This window comes from Morone saxatilis, unplaced genomic scaffold (assembly GCF_004916995.1).
Source record: "Morone saxatilis isolate NCDOM2014 unplaced genomic scaffold, NCSU_SB_2.0 Contig17, whole genome shotgun sequence".
NCBI lineage: Eukaryota > Metazoa > Chordata > Actinopteri > Moronidae > Morone > Morone saxatilis.
The window spans coordinates 14,447,396-14,469,105 of record NW_023339729.1 but is presented as its reverse complement, the minus strand read 5'-3'; the positions used below and the strand labels follow the sequence as shown (position 1 = coordinate 14,469,105).

Here is a 21,710-nt window from a genome sequence, read left to right as displayed (position 1 = left end):
CAGCAGACATTTTTGACTTGTCAACACAGGTGTTACACATCATAATAATAACAGCTGTAGAGCTGGCACAGCTAGTGCATTAATGATTGGTGTATCAACAGAAAAATAATTGGCAACAGTTCTAATAATCAATTAACTGTTTAGAGGAATAGTTTGGGAAACATGGTTAGCATAAATGGGGTAAACTGCTTCCAAGCAACTTTCTGTAAAACCACATCTTTTCATTTTTACGTTTTTTTTTTACACTTTGTACTGATTAAACAAACATGATGTATCATGTTAGTTAGTGAACTTTAAAGGTGCTAGTGGGTGGGATTGTACATTTAATAGTCTTTATGCCAAGCTAAGCATATCCTGGCTGTAGCTTTATATTCAATGGACAGATATATGAGTGCTATCAATCTTCTCAAGCAAGAAAATAAGCCTCATGTCAAACTATTAACATGAGCTACTCAGTCCAAGCTTTCCAATCGTGAGGATTTTCTGCTTTTCTATCGTATGTGGTAGTAAAGATCTTTGGGACTGTTGGTGAAACAAACAAGACATTTAAAGACATCACTTTGGGTTCTTGGTAATGTTTCACAGTTTTCTGACATTTTATACCTAAACAATTAATCAGTTAATTGAGAAAATATTATTTGAAGCTTTAAATGGCTGGCTTACATTGAGCCTTTTTCAGAGCTCTTGCTGTTGATGAGTCACTCAAATTGCCTTAATGAACCAGAGCCATCATAAATGGTGTTAGATACAGCTGTGCTTTTCCCTTGAGTGCCCACTGTGAGAAAGGTATATTGTTGGTACGGTATTTATTGGAATAAAAGCTGACATTTATTATTTCTTTTATTAGGTTTATTTGACAGGGACTACATATAGTAAACACACATTTCAGTACTTGAAATCTGATGCATTATACTGAGGTATAGCTAAGAGGCATTTTTCAACCCCAGTCCACGGGGATAGTCAGTAATGACTGCTGTGTTTTGTTTTAAGGGGTTCATCAATATATAAAATAGACAGCTTTATTCTTAGAATACATGGACACCATCTATTACCAGTTTGTATATAAAATACAGTTGAAGATTAGATCAGTTTACGTGCTTCTCTTCATTTGTACTCCAAAGGTTACACAACTGTGTGAAATGCTTACTGCTCCACCTCTTTCATATGTCAGATGATGCCTTGGGCTACAGTATATGAAATTTTTATATGATCACCCTTATTAGTTTCCTGAAGGCTCTAACCTTTGATTTATTTCCCCACCTCACACGTCACTCTTAGATGGAGATGTTGAACCAGCCTCTCTCCTCCGCAGTCAGTGTCACCCTGAGCTCAGGGTGCTTTTCCACTTTAATAAGTCGAGTTTCCTCCCAGCTTTAAGTTCATCTTGCTGTCTTCCTATTTGTGATTAAATCACTCGGGGAGATATTTTATTTTTAATCCACCATATATAAACTCAGACTACCCGCTGTATATTTCTCTTTTCTGTCCTGTCGGTCAGAAGATGTTGTGGGATTTTGTTTTATTGGATTTCAGTCACTGGAAACCTTCTCAGAATTTAGAATCCAGATCTATTACATGCATGCATTAAGCTTATGCAAGAGCATAATGTACAATCCAATATTTCCGAAAAATCTGAAGTTGTTACATATCCTAAATATGAAAAGGACATGACAGATAATGATGACAATAGTAATTTTGCCTGTCCCTTCTCTCCATCTTTAAATTCAGACAAAAGTTACAGTGGACTGCTTGTCTGGTGCTACCTGAAATCAGTTTTAATGTTTGTAGTGATTGATCCTAAACTCTCCATGCTCTGTCCCTTCAGGTTCCCTCAATAAATTACAAAAACTACAAAAAGGCCTTCAAAAATGTTTTTTGTCTCTGAAAATGACCATTTATAATTGGGCTGCAAACGATGTTGAAGGTAAAATTAAAACCAAACGGCAACACCAGTCCAGTGCTTCAGCTGAACATTTAAACAAGCCTACCGCTACTGTGTCTATAGCACAGTGCAATATCTTAAAGCTTGATGAATTTAGATTTCTATTTAAACTCACAGTAACTGATTTTTTGGCCACTTGAGGGCAGGTGTAAACTCAACACTGACTTATGATTATGTTTTAACTTGAAAAAGTTGTCTATCTAAGCATCCAGCAGACACAGAGCAACATCAGCTTTCTTTTGAAGCTGCGTTTGTGCACACTAGATTAATATATGTTCAATATTCAGTCTCTTTTAGCTCTATCTTTGGTCTACACCTATAAAATATCTGGCTCTTTAACTGCTGAATGCTCTACTGTGTTCAACTGCAGTGTGTACAGTGCATTTTTAGAGCTTTTAAACTTATAAAAAGCTGCTGTGGCCACAAATGCTGATGATGAGTGTGAACAAAAACAGAGAAGTTCCAGGCAGTAAAACCAAAACAGTGAGCTAGAAGATGTTATAAAGCTCCACAGAGCTGAGGGGGGGACTGCAATTGGGTTTTCACTACAAGTGACACTTTACATATTTTTGATCCACTGTTAATGTATTGATTAAAACCGCTTTAACATCATTTCCCTGCAACAGGTAATAGAATTTGACGACGGGTCCGGCTCGGTCCTGAGGATCCAGCCACTGAGGACCCCGAGAGACGAGGCTATTTACGAATGTCACGCCTCCAACTCTGCAGGAGAGATCACTGCCTCCACTAGACTAAGTGTGCTACGAGGTCAGTGTGAACTCTCATGTTTCTGTTGATCTCTCCAATAATTGCTATTTAATTTTGTCTTTGTTTTTTTTAAATACAGTCTTCATACATACATGTGTGTTCTGTGTATCACCTGAATGTGACAGTAACTGAGAAAGCAAACACACATTATTGTTCCTTATCTGTAAGAACACACCTGTAATTTAATGTTTGCATCCAGAAGCTATACTGTATATACAGGTATATCTAGGTTCATTTAACATAGACTGATCTCCTCATAAAATTCATAAAAATGGTAAAGTAGAAGGTCTTTAGTTTAAGCTCATAACTGTAGGTGGGGATGTTAGGACTGGCTAAGGTATAATCCAGTTAAAATCGAGTTTTATACATCGTTGAGTTAAATGTGATCTTTGTTTTGATCGATGTCCTTGTAACTTAAACAAAAAACTGTTTATGCAAGAATTTGAGACTTGGAGGTATGTGTCATCGGATGTAGGTTTATATGAAAGTGTAAGCCTGGGTTCACTGCGGTAGACGGTTTTGTTAGTGTTAGCATGAGTCCATTAATGCAGATAGTGATGTTACTGTTAGTGGAGTCCATTAGGAGAACATTATGTACCGGTAGTTTGAAGCTCAAGAGTGTCTTAGTGAGTGAAGCTGCTCGAGTGTGGATAATCACATCGCCTGCCTTTACAGTACATGCTCATGGGGAAAGGACGTGCAGCCTATTGTTCTACCATCTCATCTCTCTCTCTTTGCCTCTTTCTTTTGTCTCTCTGAGATAATAACAGTCTGCAGTTCTTCTTGTCCACTCTTTTCTCTTTCTGTCTCGTCTGTCTGTGTTTTTTTCATCTCCCCAAGTTCACTCGCTTGTACTTTCTGTCTTTTTATACACTTTCCTCCTTTTCTCTCCTTCTCTCTCTCTCTATGTCTCTCCATACACTCTTAGGTCCACTACACAGCAACCTCTAAATTATTCACACCAGAACACTCTTTGCATCTTCTGTGCTGTTCCGCTCCATCCACCCAGAATTTTTCCCATCTCACATGGTTGTCTTTGTTCGTATGTGCGTGTGTTCCTGTGTGAGTGCATGCAGGCATGCTCAGTTGCGCGTGTACATCTGTATGCTCTTGCTTATGTGTCTCTGCGTCTATTTTTGATTTTTCTGCTTCCCTTGATGGAAGCTATCTGCTCGTGTCTAATCTTTAGTTTTATCAAGAACATAACCACTCATGCATGCACACACAGTGGCAAACACACACACACACAAATGTATCCTCAATCTACGACAGTCAGTCTTTATGTAGTGATTAGCCTCTTTCTACTCCTCTGAGGAGTCATTGTGTTGTGGATGAATAAGAGGCCACCTGGGAGCGGCTAATAGCCCCTGATAGACTGTCAGTCCAAATGTCAGTTACAAAGTACACACACACGTGGGCATACCAACGCACACACAGGTTCACCAAGACACACGCACACACACAGTCTTGTCAGTCATGTCTCCTTGTCTCCTCTGGCTCTGTAACGACACAGCTCCAGTGACTGACTGACTAACTGTCTGACAGGAGGGATCCAGTGTTAAGGTCAGCCGGCTTAATTACTGAGGATTAAAACCAAGCTAATTGAAATCTTGGCTTCCAGTAAATGGCTGTGATTGGCAATGGCTGAAATAATAATGAACTCGAGAGCAATTATATGCTTTAGGATCCAGTGTACAGTCATATACTGTATAATTCATGGTTTAGTAAAAGTTGAGCATGTGTCTGTTTAAATTCATCCGTATGCGTCTAAGACAAAGTTAAAAAAAAAAAAGTAAATTGGTTAGATGTTCACTAATTGCATGGGCAACTCTGTTATTCTACAACTTAGGTCTGCCACTAGAGTGCTTGCTAAGATGGAACTATCAAGTCTGATGGGGAAAGAAACACGAGCAGTCAGATGGTCAGACAGTTTGTAAACAAGCCAGCAGTTTAGTTTCTAGACCACTTTGTCTGTAGGCACAGCTGAAAGTGAGTGCTCCAGCGATGTTGGTAGTCTAATTTTAAGATAAACTAATATACACAATCTATTGCAACCCCATGGTTAGGGGTACGTCACATTTTATCTACCTTCATATACTCACAGTGTGGTTGTGACATAAGATTGTGATGCAGAAACAAAACAAACTGGCCCCACAAAACCTTTAAAAAATGTACCGTGTAGGAATCAGAAAGTATTGCAGTAGTACGGGGCTGTTTTGCATTCGATTGCAATATATTACATAGGTGTTAATTTTATTTCATTTATCACTTACAGTGTTTATGCCCTGAGTCAGTTATGAATGACAGAAACAGGTTTGTTTGCAGGTGCAGATAGTACACTTGGGCCTCTGATACAGCAGCCAGCTCATGCTTTAGTTCCCATGATTGTAGGACCAGACTTGATTTGCACTCGTCCAGATTTGCAGATGACAAACCCAGTGAGCGATGTGTGTGGATTTCATTTTGGGTCTTATATAAAGAGGACAGTGTTCGCACAGCAGTTCCCATGATTGTGAGACCGGGCTTTTCTATGAGCTGTGAAATTATCTGGATCTCTCACAGTGGAAACGCTGGAGTGGGAGCACATCCAAATGAAACAGTGGTATGTGTGGAAGGCTCCGTCAACAAGGGAGTGTAGGGTTACGCATCTGCTCTGACCTCAGGGGGTTCTTAACTGTTCAGCAGCACGCACACAAACACACACACACACACCACACACACACACACACACACACACACACACCTAACACACACTCTGGAGCAGCTTTGTCCCAAACACACTTTGGTGTTACTTACACCTGTCCCCATGATGGATGGTGGAGAGGCCAAGTAATGTGCATGTGTTAATGCGTGTGTGCGTATGTGCATCAGCCCGTTCAATCAGCCTCAAACACTTTTACTTGTATCCCTTCACACCTTGTCAGCTTTAAATTAAAGAAGCTTGTGTTTTGTTTTTGTCTGCACAAGAAGGCGTTTATATATGTGTGTGTGTGTGTGTGTGTGTGTGTGTGTGTATGTTCTCGCCTAGTATGTGCGCATACCTGTGCTTTAGGTTGCCTACGTTTGCAGGTTCTTGCACACGCCTCTACCGACACACATCTGCAACACAAGGGTTTTTTTTGCATGTGTGAGTGGTTGTAGAAGAGGGGCAGAGAGAGATGTCTCAGAGAGTAGCATTCGAAATGTGCGTCCTCAGTGTTCAGTGTCCCACCTCAGGTAGATGAAATAGAATGCATTATTCCTGCCTACGAGGGGCTGGCTTTGAAGTAAGCGTTTGCATAATGAAAGCGGAGAGAATCAGGATTGTTATGCTGTATGGGTCCCTTGTGCTCTCTCTCCCTTTCTGTCTGTCTTTCCCTTGCTCTCTCCCGTGTTCTCTCTCTCTGTTTTCCTTTCTGTCACCCTTTCTTTGTCTCACTGTATTCCATCCCATGCTACTCTTTCTCTTTTTTTTGCACTCTTGCCCTCTTTCACCACCCGCCCACACACAAGACACACTCGTACACACAAACACCTTCTCATCTTGTTCCCTTGGTTTATTATGTCCATGTTTCCATTTGTCGGGCGTTGTGATTGATTGAAACCGGAGCTGTTAAAAGGCCACACACGCACTCGCGAAGCTAGTGTCTCACGACCCGTCGGCTATGGTTCGATGGGCTAGTACCAGAATTAGCATCTCCTTGGCAAGGTTCAGCGCTAGGATTTCCCGTTAATGAGGCTCTGTGTGGTTGAGAGGGATAAAGTCACAAGGGATTCTGGGTAAAAAAAAAAAAAAAAAAAATGGGGGGGGAAATGAAAATAGACTGCCTTCTAGATCAAATACAACGCAAACACATGCAGGAACACACACTCCTTGCTCATCTGTCTTTTTTCACCATGCCTATCTTTATCCACTTTATTATGGATGACTCATGAATCTGACATTTTACCTCGCAGTTTTCAAAGTGCAGCCTTGAAAAAAGTTAAGAATTTGTTTTTAAAAACGGATTTGCACTGAACCTTCTTGATTCCAAGGGTGAATACAGTATCTTTTCAGTTTGAGTTCAGGCGTCTTTGATCCCCCACCTCCTTGAAGCTTTGTCCCCTCCTCTCACGTAAATCTCCCACTTTGGCTGAATGAAGTTGGCCCACTGCCTTTGATTTCCTTTATCGCAGTGGAACGACTCCTCATGTTTGATTTAATTGCCTCGGATGTCTATGAATTCACATGTGATTTGCCATCCCAAATGGGGTGCGAGTCCCAGTGGATGTGTCTTTATTGGACTTGCCAATTTGATTCATGCAAAGGGAGCGAGGGTTGCATGCAATAGACTGAGCTGGACGAAAAGTGTAGCTCAACTGCCACTGATTCCCAGCAGAATAGAGAGCATTTGATTTCCAATTGATTCTTATTCGAAGAGTGGTTGCTTAAAGCTTTAGTGAGATAGTTTGTCAGGTGAAATTAAATGTTACTTATTCTATTTGACCTCAGTATTGGATTCTTCAAAAATCTTGCCCCCAGGCTCAAGTCTGATGCAAAAATATTTTGACTACAAATTTGACTTTTGCATTTAACCTGCCAGTTTTCCTTAAAACCTTTACCCACTGGACTCAACTTGCTTGGTGTCAATTCAGGGTTTATCTCTTCTAAGTCTGAGGCATCATGTTTTGTCTTATATTGAAACACAGTCTGCGTGCTTTATAGTGGGTATCAAATGCATGACTCAGAGGCAGACAGGATGAATTAATGGAATACATTTTGGAGCTTTCATTAGCTTTCTTGTAAGAGTTAGCTAAGAAATTGATACCACTCTCATACGTGGCTGCCGCTTAGCTTAGCTTAGCATAACAGGAAACAGGAGGAAACAGCTAACACCTCTAAAGCTCACAAATTAACACTGTATATCTCATTTGCTTTACACAAACCAAAGTGACGACAGTGTGAATGAATGAGTTGTAACAAGATACCCACAGTTACTGTAATAAAAAGAATATCTCCACCAAGCATAACTTTGCATTCAACATAAAAGTATTCACTTAAAGGAATGGGAGCTTTTACAAGGCTTTTATCACAGAGTTGGCTGAATACTAATTAGAAAATGGGGGGAAAATAACTTTCCGCCTTGTTCTAATAAATTGAATTAAATGTCATTTGGTTTCTTCTGTTATATCAGTCACTGCTTGTTGAGCTTATTAAACTCACTGCTGCATTGGAATATAGCCTTAATTTTCATTGGGGGAAAAAACACTATACAAGCCACCCAAAACCAATCAAATAAAAAGAACATAAATACAATCAACAAATGGTAACACTAATAATAATGCAAGTCCTATTAACAACTGGTTTAAATCATGAGAAGGTGAAGTTGGTCAGACATTTTCATGTACCAGGCTTTGCGTAAAATTCCCCTGAGGATGAAGCTGAAGGGTGTTTCTACCGTAGAGGGTCCTGCTGCAGTTACATACACTCTACTGTAACAGTGTCCGCTTTTATATATTGAATAGTGTTTAAAAAACATCCTGTTTAAAATCAAATTAACACAGTTGAAACCCAACAGGTGATATAGATGAAGGTGTATTGTATTGTATTGATTGGACCGTGGGGGTTACGTCAGACAAAAAAAGGTTGGGAACCACTGCACTATGCTATCAATGTTAAGATGTGAGTATTGTCCAGCTCTGTTTGACTTGTGTATTTGATTTTTCCAGAGGACCAGCTGCCCTCTGGGTTCCCCACCATAGACATGGGTCCCCAGCTGAAAGTGGTTGAGCGTTCTCGGACCGCCACCATGCTCTGTGCTGCTAGCGGCAACCCTGACCCAGAAATTACCTGGTTCAAGGATTTCCTGCCGGTCAACACGTCCAACAACAACGGACGAATCAAGCAGCTCCGCTCAGGTAACCAATCCTTTTATCCCTCCAATTCCTTCCCTCCCTCCTCAATCCCAGCTTTTATTTCCACCTGAAGGTTTCTTTCCCTCCCACTTTGCTTTTAGCCCTTTTTCAATATCCACCCCCTCTTATGCTCTCTCCCTGCCCCCACCCCCACCCAATTTTTTATTTTCTGTTCCTACAAAGCTTCTGTTATTCTTGCCCTCGTTCACCCCTTTTCTTATTGCTACTCCTCCTTCCGTGGTTACTGGCTGTGTTTCTCAGCTGCCCCTTCTCTGCTGCTGCTGTGGTATGAGTTGACTGTGTGTGCGGTTGCCAACTTTTCTAAACTCTTCAAGGCAAAAAATGAACTCCCAACTTTTCTTCGCTTTTCTCCAAACACTCGGAGGTCTTCCTGTGCAAACCATCATCACGAAGGGTTGAATTTTTCTCTTTACGAAATATTAGGAAATATCTGTAACAACATGCATCAGTGTGTAGCATGTCTCCAGTCATATCTCAACAAATCTGTCTGACTGACAGAATTTGCAGGGTAAACCCAGGTGATGATGGCATGTACTGAGGAACTGGCCTCTCCAAGATGGCTCACTGCTGTGACTAAACAATCAAATAACCTTTTTTTTCCTCTTATTTCATGGAAAGTGTCTTGCGTGGGTGTGAAATATGACTCCCAGACATTGTATCCATGTTAACTGAGAAATGACATTCACAGAATTGCTTAAATTCAAAGACAAATTACTTAAAAAACACACAGACCAAATTCTGTTCCACTCAATCCATCTCAATCAGCTTTTCAATAGCCACAGTAGTGTGTAAAATCCCAACTTGTCGAGCAAAATCCCCTCCCTCCTTAGCCCTCCTTCTGTTTCCAGGGACCAAGTCTGGGCCCAAAATCCCTTTCTTGTGATTGGACACCCAACTCTCTGGCTTCTTTATGGATAACAACCTCTTTGCTTCTGTCCCTGTTTTTTTTAAGTCTTTGGCTCAATCCCCCAGTGCCCCGCTCAGACTCCCTTTTTGACCTTATTTTACGAAACAATTACAAATTAAAATGATTTACAAAATTGTTACAACTAAAAATGTCAGATATTTGGTATGTTAGCCTTGGTTCTTCTATTCAATGATTATAAAAAATAGTTAGATCTTTACAATTCCTTTAAGCACAAAGTTAGATCAATATCCATGACTCTGTTTTTCTGGAGTTCCAGTGCTTTTTCAAGGTGTTTCTACTAAGTCAACTCCTGTAACCTCCTGTGTAACCAATGGTCCGATTGTAATGCCATGTCTATGCTGTTTCTTTTCTCTTTGTATCTTTTTAACCACAGAGTCCTTTGGTAAGTGCTTCTGTTCCGAGGCCCACACCCTCACTGTCCACTTTTCTACATACTGTTCACTAATGTTGCTACTGTTGCTGCTGCTGCTGCTCACCTTTTACAATGTTTAGGTGTTATTAAAATGCATGGCATGCATTTTACTAACAGTCACACACAAAGATAATATGAAGCACAGATGCACACACAGACAGACATACAAGAAGTCCGCAGGCACCCATACATCAGTTTGGTTTCTAAAGATGCTACAAACTAGATACACACACACACACACATAGACATGAATACACACGAACAAACATATATCTCTGTCACCCTAGAGGTAGCTGGCCTCACCCTCACCTGTGCACCTGCAGCCTTTCCACACCCAAAGAATTACAACAACTTTCTCCTCACACTCACCTATTTACTTTCCCACTCCTTCACTTATTAAATTATTCTTTCCCTCACACACTCACTCACTCACTCTGTCATTCACTCACCCACTTACTCTCTCCGCTCTGCTGTATAGAGTTACCAGTCAATAAGCCATCAACTCTAGATGGCTGTTAGGTAGGCCTCTGGTGGAGCCACTGTAAGGAAATCAATGGCGACCAAGTTTCAGACTTGTACACGTTGACTGTTCAGTGTAGTATGTGCATATTAAACCAGGATTCTACTGCTTAGAAGTAATACACTGGTCATAGACACATGCAGTTTTTAACATCACTATAATAGAGTCAGAGAAGAAAAACCCACCCTTCAATACTTTTTAACTGTCATATGAATCACAATCAATCATTTCTTTGTTTACATTAACTCTAGTGAGTGATAACTTTGGTTTTCCCAGAATGCTTTGTGAAACCTTCCAGAGAATATGCCTGTGCAGGCATGTGTGTGATCACAGTAGCTCAGACGTTTTCCTGTGAGACAAATTAAGACTTGCTCCACTTTACAGCTAAAATGATTCAGTTCAATTATTTGATTAATCAAATGACACAAAATTAATTAGGAAATCTTTTTTTTTGATCAATTAATTATTTCAGTAATTTAAATTCTACAGTCTCTGGTTCCAGCTTCTCAAATATGGTTTTGCTGCTTTTTCTCAGTTTTTATCTCAGTGAACTGAATATCTAAGACAAGACAACAGACTGTTTTTCTAACATTTTATAGGCCAAATGATTCATTTATTTATCAAGAAATACTCAGCAGATCAGTCAGTAATGAAAATAATTGTTTTTTGCAGCCCTGAACCTCTTACAACATTTGTCGTGGTTGCATTGCATTCTGGTCTGTTGAGGCCCCTGCTGTCTCTTTTTTTTACACCAGACTTTTTACAGATTGTTGATGGTCGGTTTAAGATTTTGAGTCTACAAACACACCATCGCTCTTTGATTCTGAGGGGCCGAGACATGAACTTGACATTTACTGCTGATGTTTTATATTGTGGAAAATGTCCCTGCTGTCAGACTCAGTTGTAGTGTCACTGGAAGGATTTGGACTTGTTGTCCTATTGTTTAGCTTTTGACAGTTTAGAAAGCGAAACAACAAAAAATCAATATGAGTTTATGTACTGGAGGGTGGATTTTTCCTTTAGGAACAGATAAATATACTTACACGCCATCTTTTAGCAGGATTACACCTGGTTTTTGATCCAAGTGGTGGATAAAGTGCAGATTAAGATTCAGGGCAGTTTAGTGTACTTAGAGTACCAGTCCACCTCTTAGAGACCCAGACAAGTGCAGTGGAGACACTACCCCACTCCTACAGCCACATCTGCCCCTGCTGCAAGTCAATGAAGTCAAATCAATAACCCATCTCCTTATAGCTCTGTCACAGTCTGTCACTTTATCTATCTAGTATCTGTCTTTCTTTTCTCAGGCTTATTCTGTCTTTATTTATTCTGTCTTCTTTCTTTTATGCCTCTCTCTTCCTCTCACTCTCTAAGGATCTATATTTTGAGTCTTTTCACTCTAATTTGATTCTTCTCCTTTCCAAGTTACCTCCCCCCCACCCCCCCAAGTCCCTCCCTCCCTTATCCCCTTCTCCTCCTGTGGTACTAACATTTTCTTCTTCTTCTCCTTCTCTAATCTCGTGCATTCATTGCCCACTCAGGTGGCACGCCCATACGAGGTAAGACTGCTGGGAGGACCAACATGACACAGTGGCCTGATTCCTTTTCAACCCCTGGTTCCTACTTGTCTCACAGATCTGAAAAAGCAGCTCTGGGTGGATTATTCAATGTGGGTGTAGTCCAAAAGGACTCAGGACTATTGTCATATTGGTAATACTCATCCAGCTGCTTCAGATCTGCAGTAGGTGCAAGAGGAGGGAATTGGAATCGAGCAAACAATTCATATACTATGACTTTTAATCACCTCTCTCATCCTCTCTTCATCCTTTCATTTTTCCATCTCAGCCTCAACATTCACTCTATAACAGAAATCCATCGCTTCCTTCCTCACCATATTGTGATCTCTCTTTTGTATCCGTCAGTTTAACATCATTTAGCTTCTTACATCTACTTTGATTTCAGTCTAAAGCATGATGTGTTTACAACTTGTATTTATTTCTTCGTTGCTTAGTTTGAGGTGACAAAGCATACTATCACCTTTTACCTCTGTTTATTTGCTTTTTTAAATTTTTTTAAGATCGGATTTTTATTTTCTTTTTCTATTTTTGGGGGGTGGGAGAGGGGGGGGTCTTGACTTAAGCTTGACCTAGCCTCTCCTCCTACCTTGTCTATATTTGCCCAATCAAACGTCCCAGTTTTGTTTTCCCTCCCAGCTGTTATTCGCTCAGCCTGAAAAATCCAGATGGCAAAGACTCAGACACACTTGCAGACGTTAGAGTGCTCACACACACATATACACACAAACGTGCACACACACACACACACACACACACACATTTCTTCATGGTTTTTTACCATTACTTTCTCCTGTCTCTCTCATTAACGATAAAAAGCCCCAAACAACCACTTTTTTGATAAAGTTTTTATGGGCGCTTTTTTGCCTTACCACACCATCTTGAAAGAACCTCTGGTTGACTTTTTTGACAGTTTTTCTGTTTTCAGGGAGCGAGAAAGCGCCGGTCCCTTCCCAAAGGCTTTGCGTATGTCGTTCCTTTTTTTAATCTGTTGACCTTGATGGAGGTCGGTTGATGTCTTTACCTCCTTATTGGGTATGTTTTTAAAATGACATCACACTCCTGATCCCATTGGTGGATCCGAAAGGGATGGGGATATCTTATTGCCGTGGCAATATCTTTGTAACATTTTAACTGCATCTTAATTTTCAGCCAAGAATTTTCAAAATACTGGATTTGTGACTGGATTTCTCCACGTTTTGGTTGCTTGGTTTATTTGTTTCTGCCTTGCATGAAGACTACATTCTCCGTTTTTGTAGACTTTGTGTCAGTTTTTTGTTTTGGTTTTTGTTTTTGTTTTCTACCCATTTCTAAATCAGGAAGCTGACCCTTGTTTTGGGCAGATTCTTGCTGACAGTGGTAGAAACTTTCTAATTTCTCCCAATAGATTTGGCTCCCTTTTTATTCCTGTGTTCTTCACACAGAGTTCAGCTTGTTTTTGCTGAAAACTCCCTCAGACTCATTTCTCCCTTTATGCAGCTCTTACCATTTCTGTGTTGTGTTTATTCCTACGTATTTATGGACTATACCCAATTATCTGATGTCTTCCGCTTTTGTATAATTGCTCTTTTTTCCTCACTGTCTTTCTGTGACTCTCTCTCTCTCCTCTCTCTGTCTTCTACTCCTTCTCTCCATCCCTCCATCCATCCAGGTGCCCTCCAGATAGAGATGAGCGAGGAATCAGACCAGGGGAAGTATGAGTGTGTTGCCACCAACAGCGATGGGACACGCTATTCCACCCCAGCCAACCTCTATGTCAGAGGTAAGAGGGGGATAAAAATCAACCTGTCCTATGAGAACCAATTAGAGCACTTAGATTTAAGAATCACATTGATAATGGATGTGCAGAGTGGGACATCTATTCCTACGAGACATTCACAAGTTTTTTACACAGAAATCGTCTGCTAGTAATGTGCGTTTATCATATTAATGTGATATGATGCTATAAAACCCGCTGTGTTTTATAATTCTTTACTGTAATGCCATAAAACAGGATGGTTTTAAAATGAGAGCTCCTTTACATCAGTTAAGGCGGGACTGAATGTTTCACTCAGGCTATTAATCTCTCTGCCCTCCCTTCTTAGCCTTTAGACCTTAGAGAAAAACCAAATCATTGTCTGGTTAAGACTTGTGTTCCTCCCCAACTCTGACAGGCATCTCACCTCCTCAGGCGCCTCTCATCTCCTTCAACACACACATACAGATAGAGATTCACACACGCATACCCACTAAATGTTTGAATCTTGGAGACATTTTTATTCCTGTGGCCTTTTGCTCTGTTGTCTGCCTGCCAAAGAAGAGAAAAAAATAAATAAGTAGAGGCTTTAAACAGCGTAGCATGCTTTTCTGACTCCAACATTGCTCCAAGGGATTCGACACAAACACACACATACGACTGAATGCGCACACTTAAACACACATCTGTGTCCTACACTAAACTGTATATATAAACACACGTGCGCACACACACACACACACAGACACACACGAACAGCGCAGAGTCAGTGATGTGCGTCTAACAGTGCTTGCAGGGCCAGTAAAATCTTGCAGTGCTGCTCAGTGAGTGTTTGACAGGCGGTCTATGGAGACAGCCGGCAGTGGAGGCTGCCTTAAACAGGAAGGCTTTCAGCAACACACTGGCCATCTATGGCCTCTGTTTTCTCTCTATGCTCTCCTCATTTCTTTCTTTCGTTTTTCTCTTTGGCTTTGCCTCTGTCTGTTGCCACCTTGCCACGCTCTTTTATCTAACTTGTTTTCTCTCTCTGTGTCTCCTGTCTCTTCTCTGGTATTTTTTTTCCTCTCTTTTCTACCCCCACCCCTGCCCCCCCATCTGCCTCCTCCCGCCGTGCTCTGTCCTACCTCCCTCTGCAGAGCTGCGAGAAGGTTGGTACAGTAACGTCTGTGTGTGGCTCTTTTAAATCTCTCCCGAGTATTTTCTTTTCTTCCAATAAACTGCCATTTGTGTTTGTGTGTCTCAGCTGTTTTATGTGAGGCACTGAAGGTTTAAACCTGCCTGTACAGTTTACTCCTTTGAGATATACTGTACCCTGCATTCGTCTTTTCTCTTTTTTTCCCCCTGTGAGTGCATGTGTGTTTGCTGTGAGATTTTTTTGTGTGTGTTTCTGTTCATAAAATATTAAATGGAGCACACCTAAAAACACCATGAATAAAACATTTTGATATCACATGCATCCTAGTGGTGATGTACCAGACTGTCTGAATGCTTGCGGTCTACTTTGAATGCCATAAAACTTCATCTCATAGCACATTGAAACAACAAAAAAAATAATCAGTGTATAGACCCTGGGTGTTATCCACTGTTCTGCACTTTACTGAACAATACAGTCATGAATTACTAATCACCTCTCTTCCCCTGCCTTCCTGCTTTCATTGCTGTCTCGTCCAGTGCGTCGTGTCCCTCCTCGTTTCTCCATCCCCCCAGCGGACAGCGAGATAATGCCAGGGGGAAATGTCAATATCACCTGTGTGGCAGTGGGCTCCCCTATGCCGTACGTGAAGTGGATGCTAGGAGCAGAGGACCTGACACCCGAGGATGACATGCCCATCGGACGCAACGTCCTGGAACTGACTGACGTACGGCAGTCCAATAACTATACATGTGTCGCCATGTCAACGCTCGGCGTGATTGAGGCGGTGGCACAGATCATTGTAAAAGGTGGGTTTATCAGCGTGTATATGAGGAGGCTTATGGGTGAGGAAAAGACAGCGTGTGATTAAAAGAGGAAGTGATGGTTTGACCTTGCCGCCTGTGAGTCCTTTTTAAGAGGACAAAACCACAGTGTAGCCTTCTTCTCTCCGGGAATGAGGAAGATTTACATCACAAAAGCAATGTAAATTCAGAGTAGCAAACAAAGTAACTCCCTCAGCTCTGTTTTTTATATATGCAAAACATATTTATATTAACATTAATGTATTATATTAATTATATATACATATATATTCAGAATTCAGAAGAAGAAAGAAGGACAGTTGTTATTTATTACTGTATGTGAAAGTCTGTATTCAAACATGTCAGTAGAGGAGTTTTACAGGTGTTGAAACAGTCTTTGAATTAATTACAACCTATCATAACAAATTGCTGATCAGATTATTTCCTTAATTGTAAAGGGATAGTGTGTAAGATCCCTCTCTCTTTCTCTCTCTCTCAGCTCTGCCGAAGGCTCCTGGTACCCCTGTGGTGACGGAGAGAACTGCAACAAGCATTACACTCACCTGGGATTCTGGCAACCCCGAGCCTGTTTCCTACTATATTATACAGGTGTGTAACAGACACAGAAGCTTTACTGAATGCACTAACAGGTTTTTTGAGACACAGAACTTAAGATGGCTAAAGCAGCACTACATTTTTATATGAACATAAACTGTTATTAACATCCTAAGTCAGTAAGTAGGGCTGCAAAAAAAAAAAGTTCCTCGTCTCTCCTGATAGTGATAAAAATCTCCAAACTGCTCCAAATTAAATCTGGTGTCTTATGAGTACTATCTGCCCACAAGTAGTAATGAATTGAAATGTTAAGAATGAAACACAAATTACTGCACTGAAGACATGACAGAATACTTACACAAAGAAGGACAGCTAAATGAGATATTCTGTATTCATTCTGTATGTTTTGGCATAAATCTTATGGTTGGTTAATAGGAGCAAGGTTTTGCTTCTATGTATTGATATATATACTTTTGCAGCTTTAAATCATTGTATTCTTCCTCTCCCAGCACCGTGCCAAAGGGTCAGAAGACCCCTATAAAGAGATTGATGGCATCGCTACAACGCGCTACAGTGTGGGCGGCCTCAGCCCGTACTCCCACTATGACTTTCGGGTGGCCGCAGTTAACACGATTGGCCAGGGCCCCTCCAGCGAGGTCGTGGAGGCACGCACAGCTGAGCAGGCCCCCTCCTCGCCTCCTCGACAGGTCAGGGTTTGACTAGACAACGCATGAAATGTTTTTTTTACAGCGATATTGCATCCATCAATTCGAAGTAAAAATGTGATATTCAAGGATGCAATTTTGATCCTGTATGAAAAACTATTTGATTTTAATGCAGTTTCAATCTATTATTACTGTTTCTCTTAGAATAACTACACCTCAAGCTTGGTAGTTATACAGCACGGGTTCTGTCTCACATTAAAGTGTGTGACATAAATCTTGCTTTCAGCCTTTAGTTTACAAAGAACTAACCCAACTTTTTCTACTAAACTTGTGAAATTACAGTACATTTTATCCCAACGCAGTGTTACCGAAGTTCATCCTATTTGCCCTGCAGGTCAGAGGTCGTATGCTGAGCACCACAACAGCAATCATCCACTGGGATGAACCAGAGGAACCTAACGGACAGGTGGTGGGCTACAGAGTGTACTACACCTCAGACAACACACTGCCAGTCAACCAGGTGTGTGTAACTGTGTGTGCTTAGTTTCATTTTGTAGTTACTTTTATTAATCACAGCTGACTGTTAACTTGTCTGCATATGTGTAATACATGAGTGGGCATCTGTGTGTCTACTTGCATTCATGCTTTGTGTTCTGTGCTTGTGTTGTGCAGTGGGAGAAGCAGATGGTGCGCAGTGCCAACTTCATAACCATCCAGGGGTTGACTCCTAACAAGACTTATTATATCAGAGTGCTGGCCTTCACCTCTGTGGGAGACGGACCCCTGTCCCAGGACCTGCAGATTATAGCCAAGACTGGAGGTAAGAGACGGGGGGCAGGAGAGGAATGTCGTGTTCATGCTTGTGGGCACATAGTACACAAAACCTTGTTAATGAATAAAATAATATCTTAACTTTGTTTAACAAATCCTGTTTTTCCTCAACTCTGCAGTACCATCCCAACCTTCTGAATTTAAGGGTGAGGCCAAGTCTGAGACCAGTATCCTGTTGTCCTGGGTGGCCCCACCCCAGGGTGGTCCCGACAACCAGATCACAGGATATGAACTGGTCTACCGCCGAGCTGACGACACAGAGGAGGTAAGGGTTTTGGTTTATAGATATTAACTACTTTATTTGGTTAAATTATTTTATCATATTTTGTTAAATTTGTGTTTTTTATTTTATCAGATATTATTATAATATTTTTTTTGCCAGACTAATTAATTCATGGAGGGAGATCAATTGACCTCATTATTAAAAGTGATTTCCATAAAAGTCTTTTAAGGGATGTTCTTTTTGAACACTAGTAGTTAATACAACATTTTCTTTTGTTTTTCTCACAACCTTCCAATCTTCCACTGTCTCGTTGTCTTCATGTCCTTTCAGAAGAAAGTGAGCTTTGAGCCTACTACCTCCTACCTGTTGAAGAACCTCAAGCCTTTCTCCACCTACACCTTCCAGTTGGCTGCCAGGAGCAAGCATGGAATTGGGGCGTATACCAACGAAGTGTCCATCGACACACCACAGACGCGTAGGTCCAACCACAAATACCGCTGTGTGTGAACGCGTGTGAGTGTGTTTGAAAGAGAGAGAGGTTTCTATTTTGACAATGCAAAAATGAAAACTGACACAAAAACCGAACCATGAAGTGGAAATGAACCTGACCATCATAATTTGTATGTGACTAACAGTATTTGATAAGACATTTGGCAGTTGTTGCTTTTTTGTATTGTCAAAAAGGGGCCATCATGAATCCAGACCATAACTGACCTCAGATTTGGTATTTCAACAAATATATCATTAAATAGCTAATTTACGATTCTCAGAATTTAACTCCACGCATGGTATTTTCAGCATATATAGCACAAAACAACTTATGGATAATAGACAGCAAAGAAACATTACTTAATTTGTTGGCTACCAATCTGAGGTCTGTAAGAGTATCAGTTAAAAACAAGGTAAGAAGCCAGAGGTTTGTAGATAGCGATGAACTCCATCTTGGATCACAGAGGCTTGGGTAGGCTGTAAGGACAAGTAAGTTATGGGCAGGTATGTTTGTGTGTTGAAGCTCTAGTCAGTGTTTTTGTGTCGCATCTCTTTTAAGTCATTCACTCGTTTTCATTTATCGAACATTTCTACCAAACAGAAGTTTACGCCCATCATTCAGTTTATTTTTTCAGCCATCTTGCTTTCTAGTCACAGGATCATTTTTCGTAAAAGCTTCTGTTCTCCAGTGTTTTGTTTTCATTTTATGTTTCTTTGTCTTTTGTTCTCTGTCTCTCGTCTGCTCAATTTCATCCCCATTCCTTCACGGCAAACCTCACTTCCTCACCTCTCCACCCACCAATAACAACTCGCACCACACGACCAAATAACATTTACCCAAACAACCCCTACTGTGCTTCCTCAAATACTGGCCAATCAGTTCCTTCAGCACCTCCCCAGGACATCACATGCACCAGTCCCAGTTCTACCAGCATCCTGGTAAGTTGGGCTCCACCTCCTCTGGAGTTTCAGAATGGCGTCATTACGGGATACTCCATCCAGTACTCCACAACAGAGGGCAACAAGATGACTAAAAGAATAGATGGAATTCCTCCAGAAAGTTCTCCGTATCGCCTGGAAAATCTAGAGAAATGGACTGAGTATGGCATAACGATACGGGCGCAGACGGAGGCTGGGGATGGACCTGAAAGTTTACAGCTGCTTATCCGCACCGAGGAAGATGGTATGTTCCCAAACAAACCCCCTGCCTGTCTTAGGATGGTCCATCCCACTAACAATGGCAACCTCACTAACATAGCAGTAATGCGCTCAAAGCACCCTAAACTAACAAGTTTCTTCCACTGGCCAGTAACAGCATTTTGTCTATCCTTGAGCTGCAATCTAAACGGATGATGATGCATTTAAGAACCACTGTCAGACCCTCCAGTTTTGAAAAAAACCTCTCCTTTATTCCTTCTACCAGAAACCTCCGGAAATCTCCTCCTGCTATACTCCCTCACCACTGCTTTCTCTTGTAAACAGCAACCCTTTTTTCTTAAGAAGTCATTTGTATCCCCCTTTTTACCAGCATCTTTTTTCCGCACTTTCCCCTTTCTTCTAAAATCCCCCATTTTCTTTATTTTTTATTTTTTGGGAAAAGGGATGGTTGGGATTTCCCACTATATTCCTCTCTAACAGTACCAAAACAAACCCTTTGGCTGTACCTTGGCCTTCCCACACCTTGGCTTCTCTCACTGCCCTTCCAACTCCTCTCCAGTACTTCATTTGCATAATTCAAGCTAACTTTCAGCAACGTATTTCATTGTGACTAGAGTAATTTGTAATATTATCAGCAATATTTTTTATATTAATGCTTAACATTACATACATTTTTCTGACTTCAGCTTTCTTTAGAGTGCTTATGCATAGGCCAGATAGCAAGAGGTGGCTGGAGTGGGTTTTTTTTCCCTTTCAGTATTATACTGTATATATTTTTTTGTCGTTTTTGGCAGTACGAGAGAGGTTTTTCTTGATAACAGTATTTTCTCTTTGACGGCTTGCCACTGTTTATCTGCCCATGGCAACAAATCCTTTTCTATCTGCCATTCTTATCTTTCTCTGCATTTGCTTCTTATCCTCCACTGCTTTTTTCCTCCATGTTTTTCCTCCAGCACTCTCATTTTTTACTATTTTGACTTTTTTCCCAGACATCAGAGCAGTTTTAGACTTTTTGGAGTTGTATTTTTGGGGTTGTATTTTTAAATTTTTTCAGCTTTTGGGTGTTTTTTTTATCTGCCCCTGAAATCAATATATTTTTGATTAGATAAAAGACTTGTTTCACTAAAGTGAAGGCCTTAACTTGAGAGGTTTGAGTGCCCATCATCTGTGACCCTTGACCTCTATCCCAAAATGCATTTTTAGTTCCAAGTGGTCCTCCGCGAGGGGTGGAGGCAGAGACTGTGAACGCCTCGGCCGTTAGGGTGAAATGGCGAGCACCAGCGCCAGAACGGCAGCATGGTCAGATCCGGGGCTACCAAGTCCACTATGTGAGGATGAACTACGGTGAACCTCAGGGTCAGCCCTTCATCAAGGACATCCTCATAGAGGACTCTCAGGTAACACTAACATATACTGTCTAACACCTTATGATCAAGTGAACTGTCAGGAACTATTTTATGAATGGCTAATAAAAGCATTATTGCTATAATACAATAATATTTATTGTAAATTATTACATAAAGTTCATAGTTTAACTAAAGCCATGAAGAAATAATGATCTCCCCCAACACATCTATTTATCTGAATATATTCTACAAGCAAGAGCATCTGGCGATGTATTACTGTCGATAAGATAAACATTTTGCCAGATTTTGTTTTCCTATTCGTCTGTTCTACTGCACAATCCACAAATCTGTTACAGCGTCTGTATCCACTTCCTCTGTGACACCTGAGTGTATTAAGAATATTTACGAATGATCCCAGTTTTTGCAGGATGTTAGATGAGAAGATCCAATACCACTCTCCCGTTAAGTATAAGCTACAGTCAAGAGATGGTTAGCTTAGCTTAGCATAAAGATTGGAAAAGGCAGACATTGGTCCAGTCCAAGTGGTATCTATCTCCTCATCTAACTCAAGTAAAAACAAACAACTAAGAATATTTCCCATAATGTCAAACTATTACTTTGAAATGAATAGAATCTGGCCTTCACATGATACAAATATATATATATATATATATATATATATATATATAATATTTGTCCAATTTTAAAGTTTTACTACATTTTCTTCCTGGAAT

The 21,710-nt window shown here is 40.7% G+C and overlaps 1 protein-coding gene across 1 annotated transcript in view; it reads left to right on the top strand.

Moving 5' to 3' along the window:
* Window positions 1-21,710, top strand: part of ptprdb (protein tyrosine phosphatase receptor type Db) — a gene marked incomplete in the record, with an annotated part of 146,898 nt that overhangs the window by 95,280 nt on the left and 29,908 nt on the right. Inside the window, 14 exon segments of the mRNA XM_035660027.1 lie at window positions 2,569-2,710; window positions 8,399-8,587; window positions 9,907-9,915; window positions 13,691-13,801; window positions 14,911-14,922; window positions 15,446-15,715; window positions 16,209-16,318; window positions 16,774-16,971; window positions 17,324-17,449; window positions 17,602-17,749; window positions 17,880-18,025; window positions 18,314-18,458; window positions 19,353-19,655; window positions 20,834-21,027. Of these exon segments, the coding sequence (XP_035515920.1) occupies window positions 2,569-2,710; window positions 8,399-8,587; window positions 9,907-9,915; window positions 13,691-13,801; window positions 14,911-14,922; window positions 15,446-15,715; window positions 16,209-16,318; window positions 16,774-16,971; window positions 17,324-17,449; window positions 17,602-17,749; window positions 17,880-18,025; window positions 18,314-18,458; window positions 19,353-19,655; window positions 20,834-21,027 (2,103 nt within the window).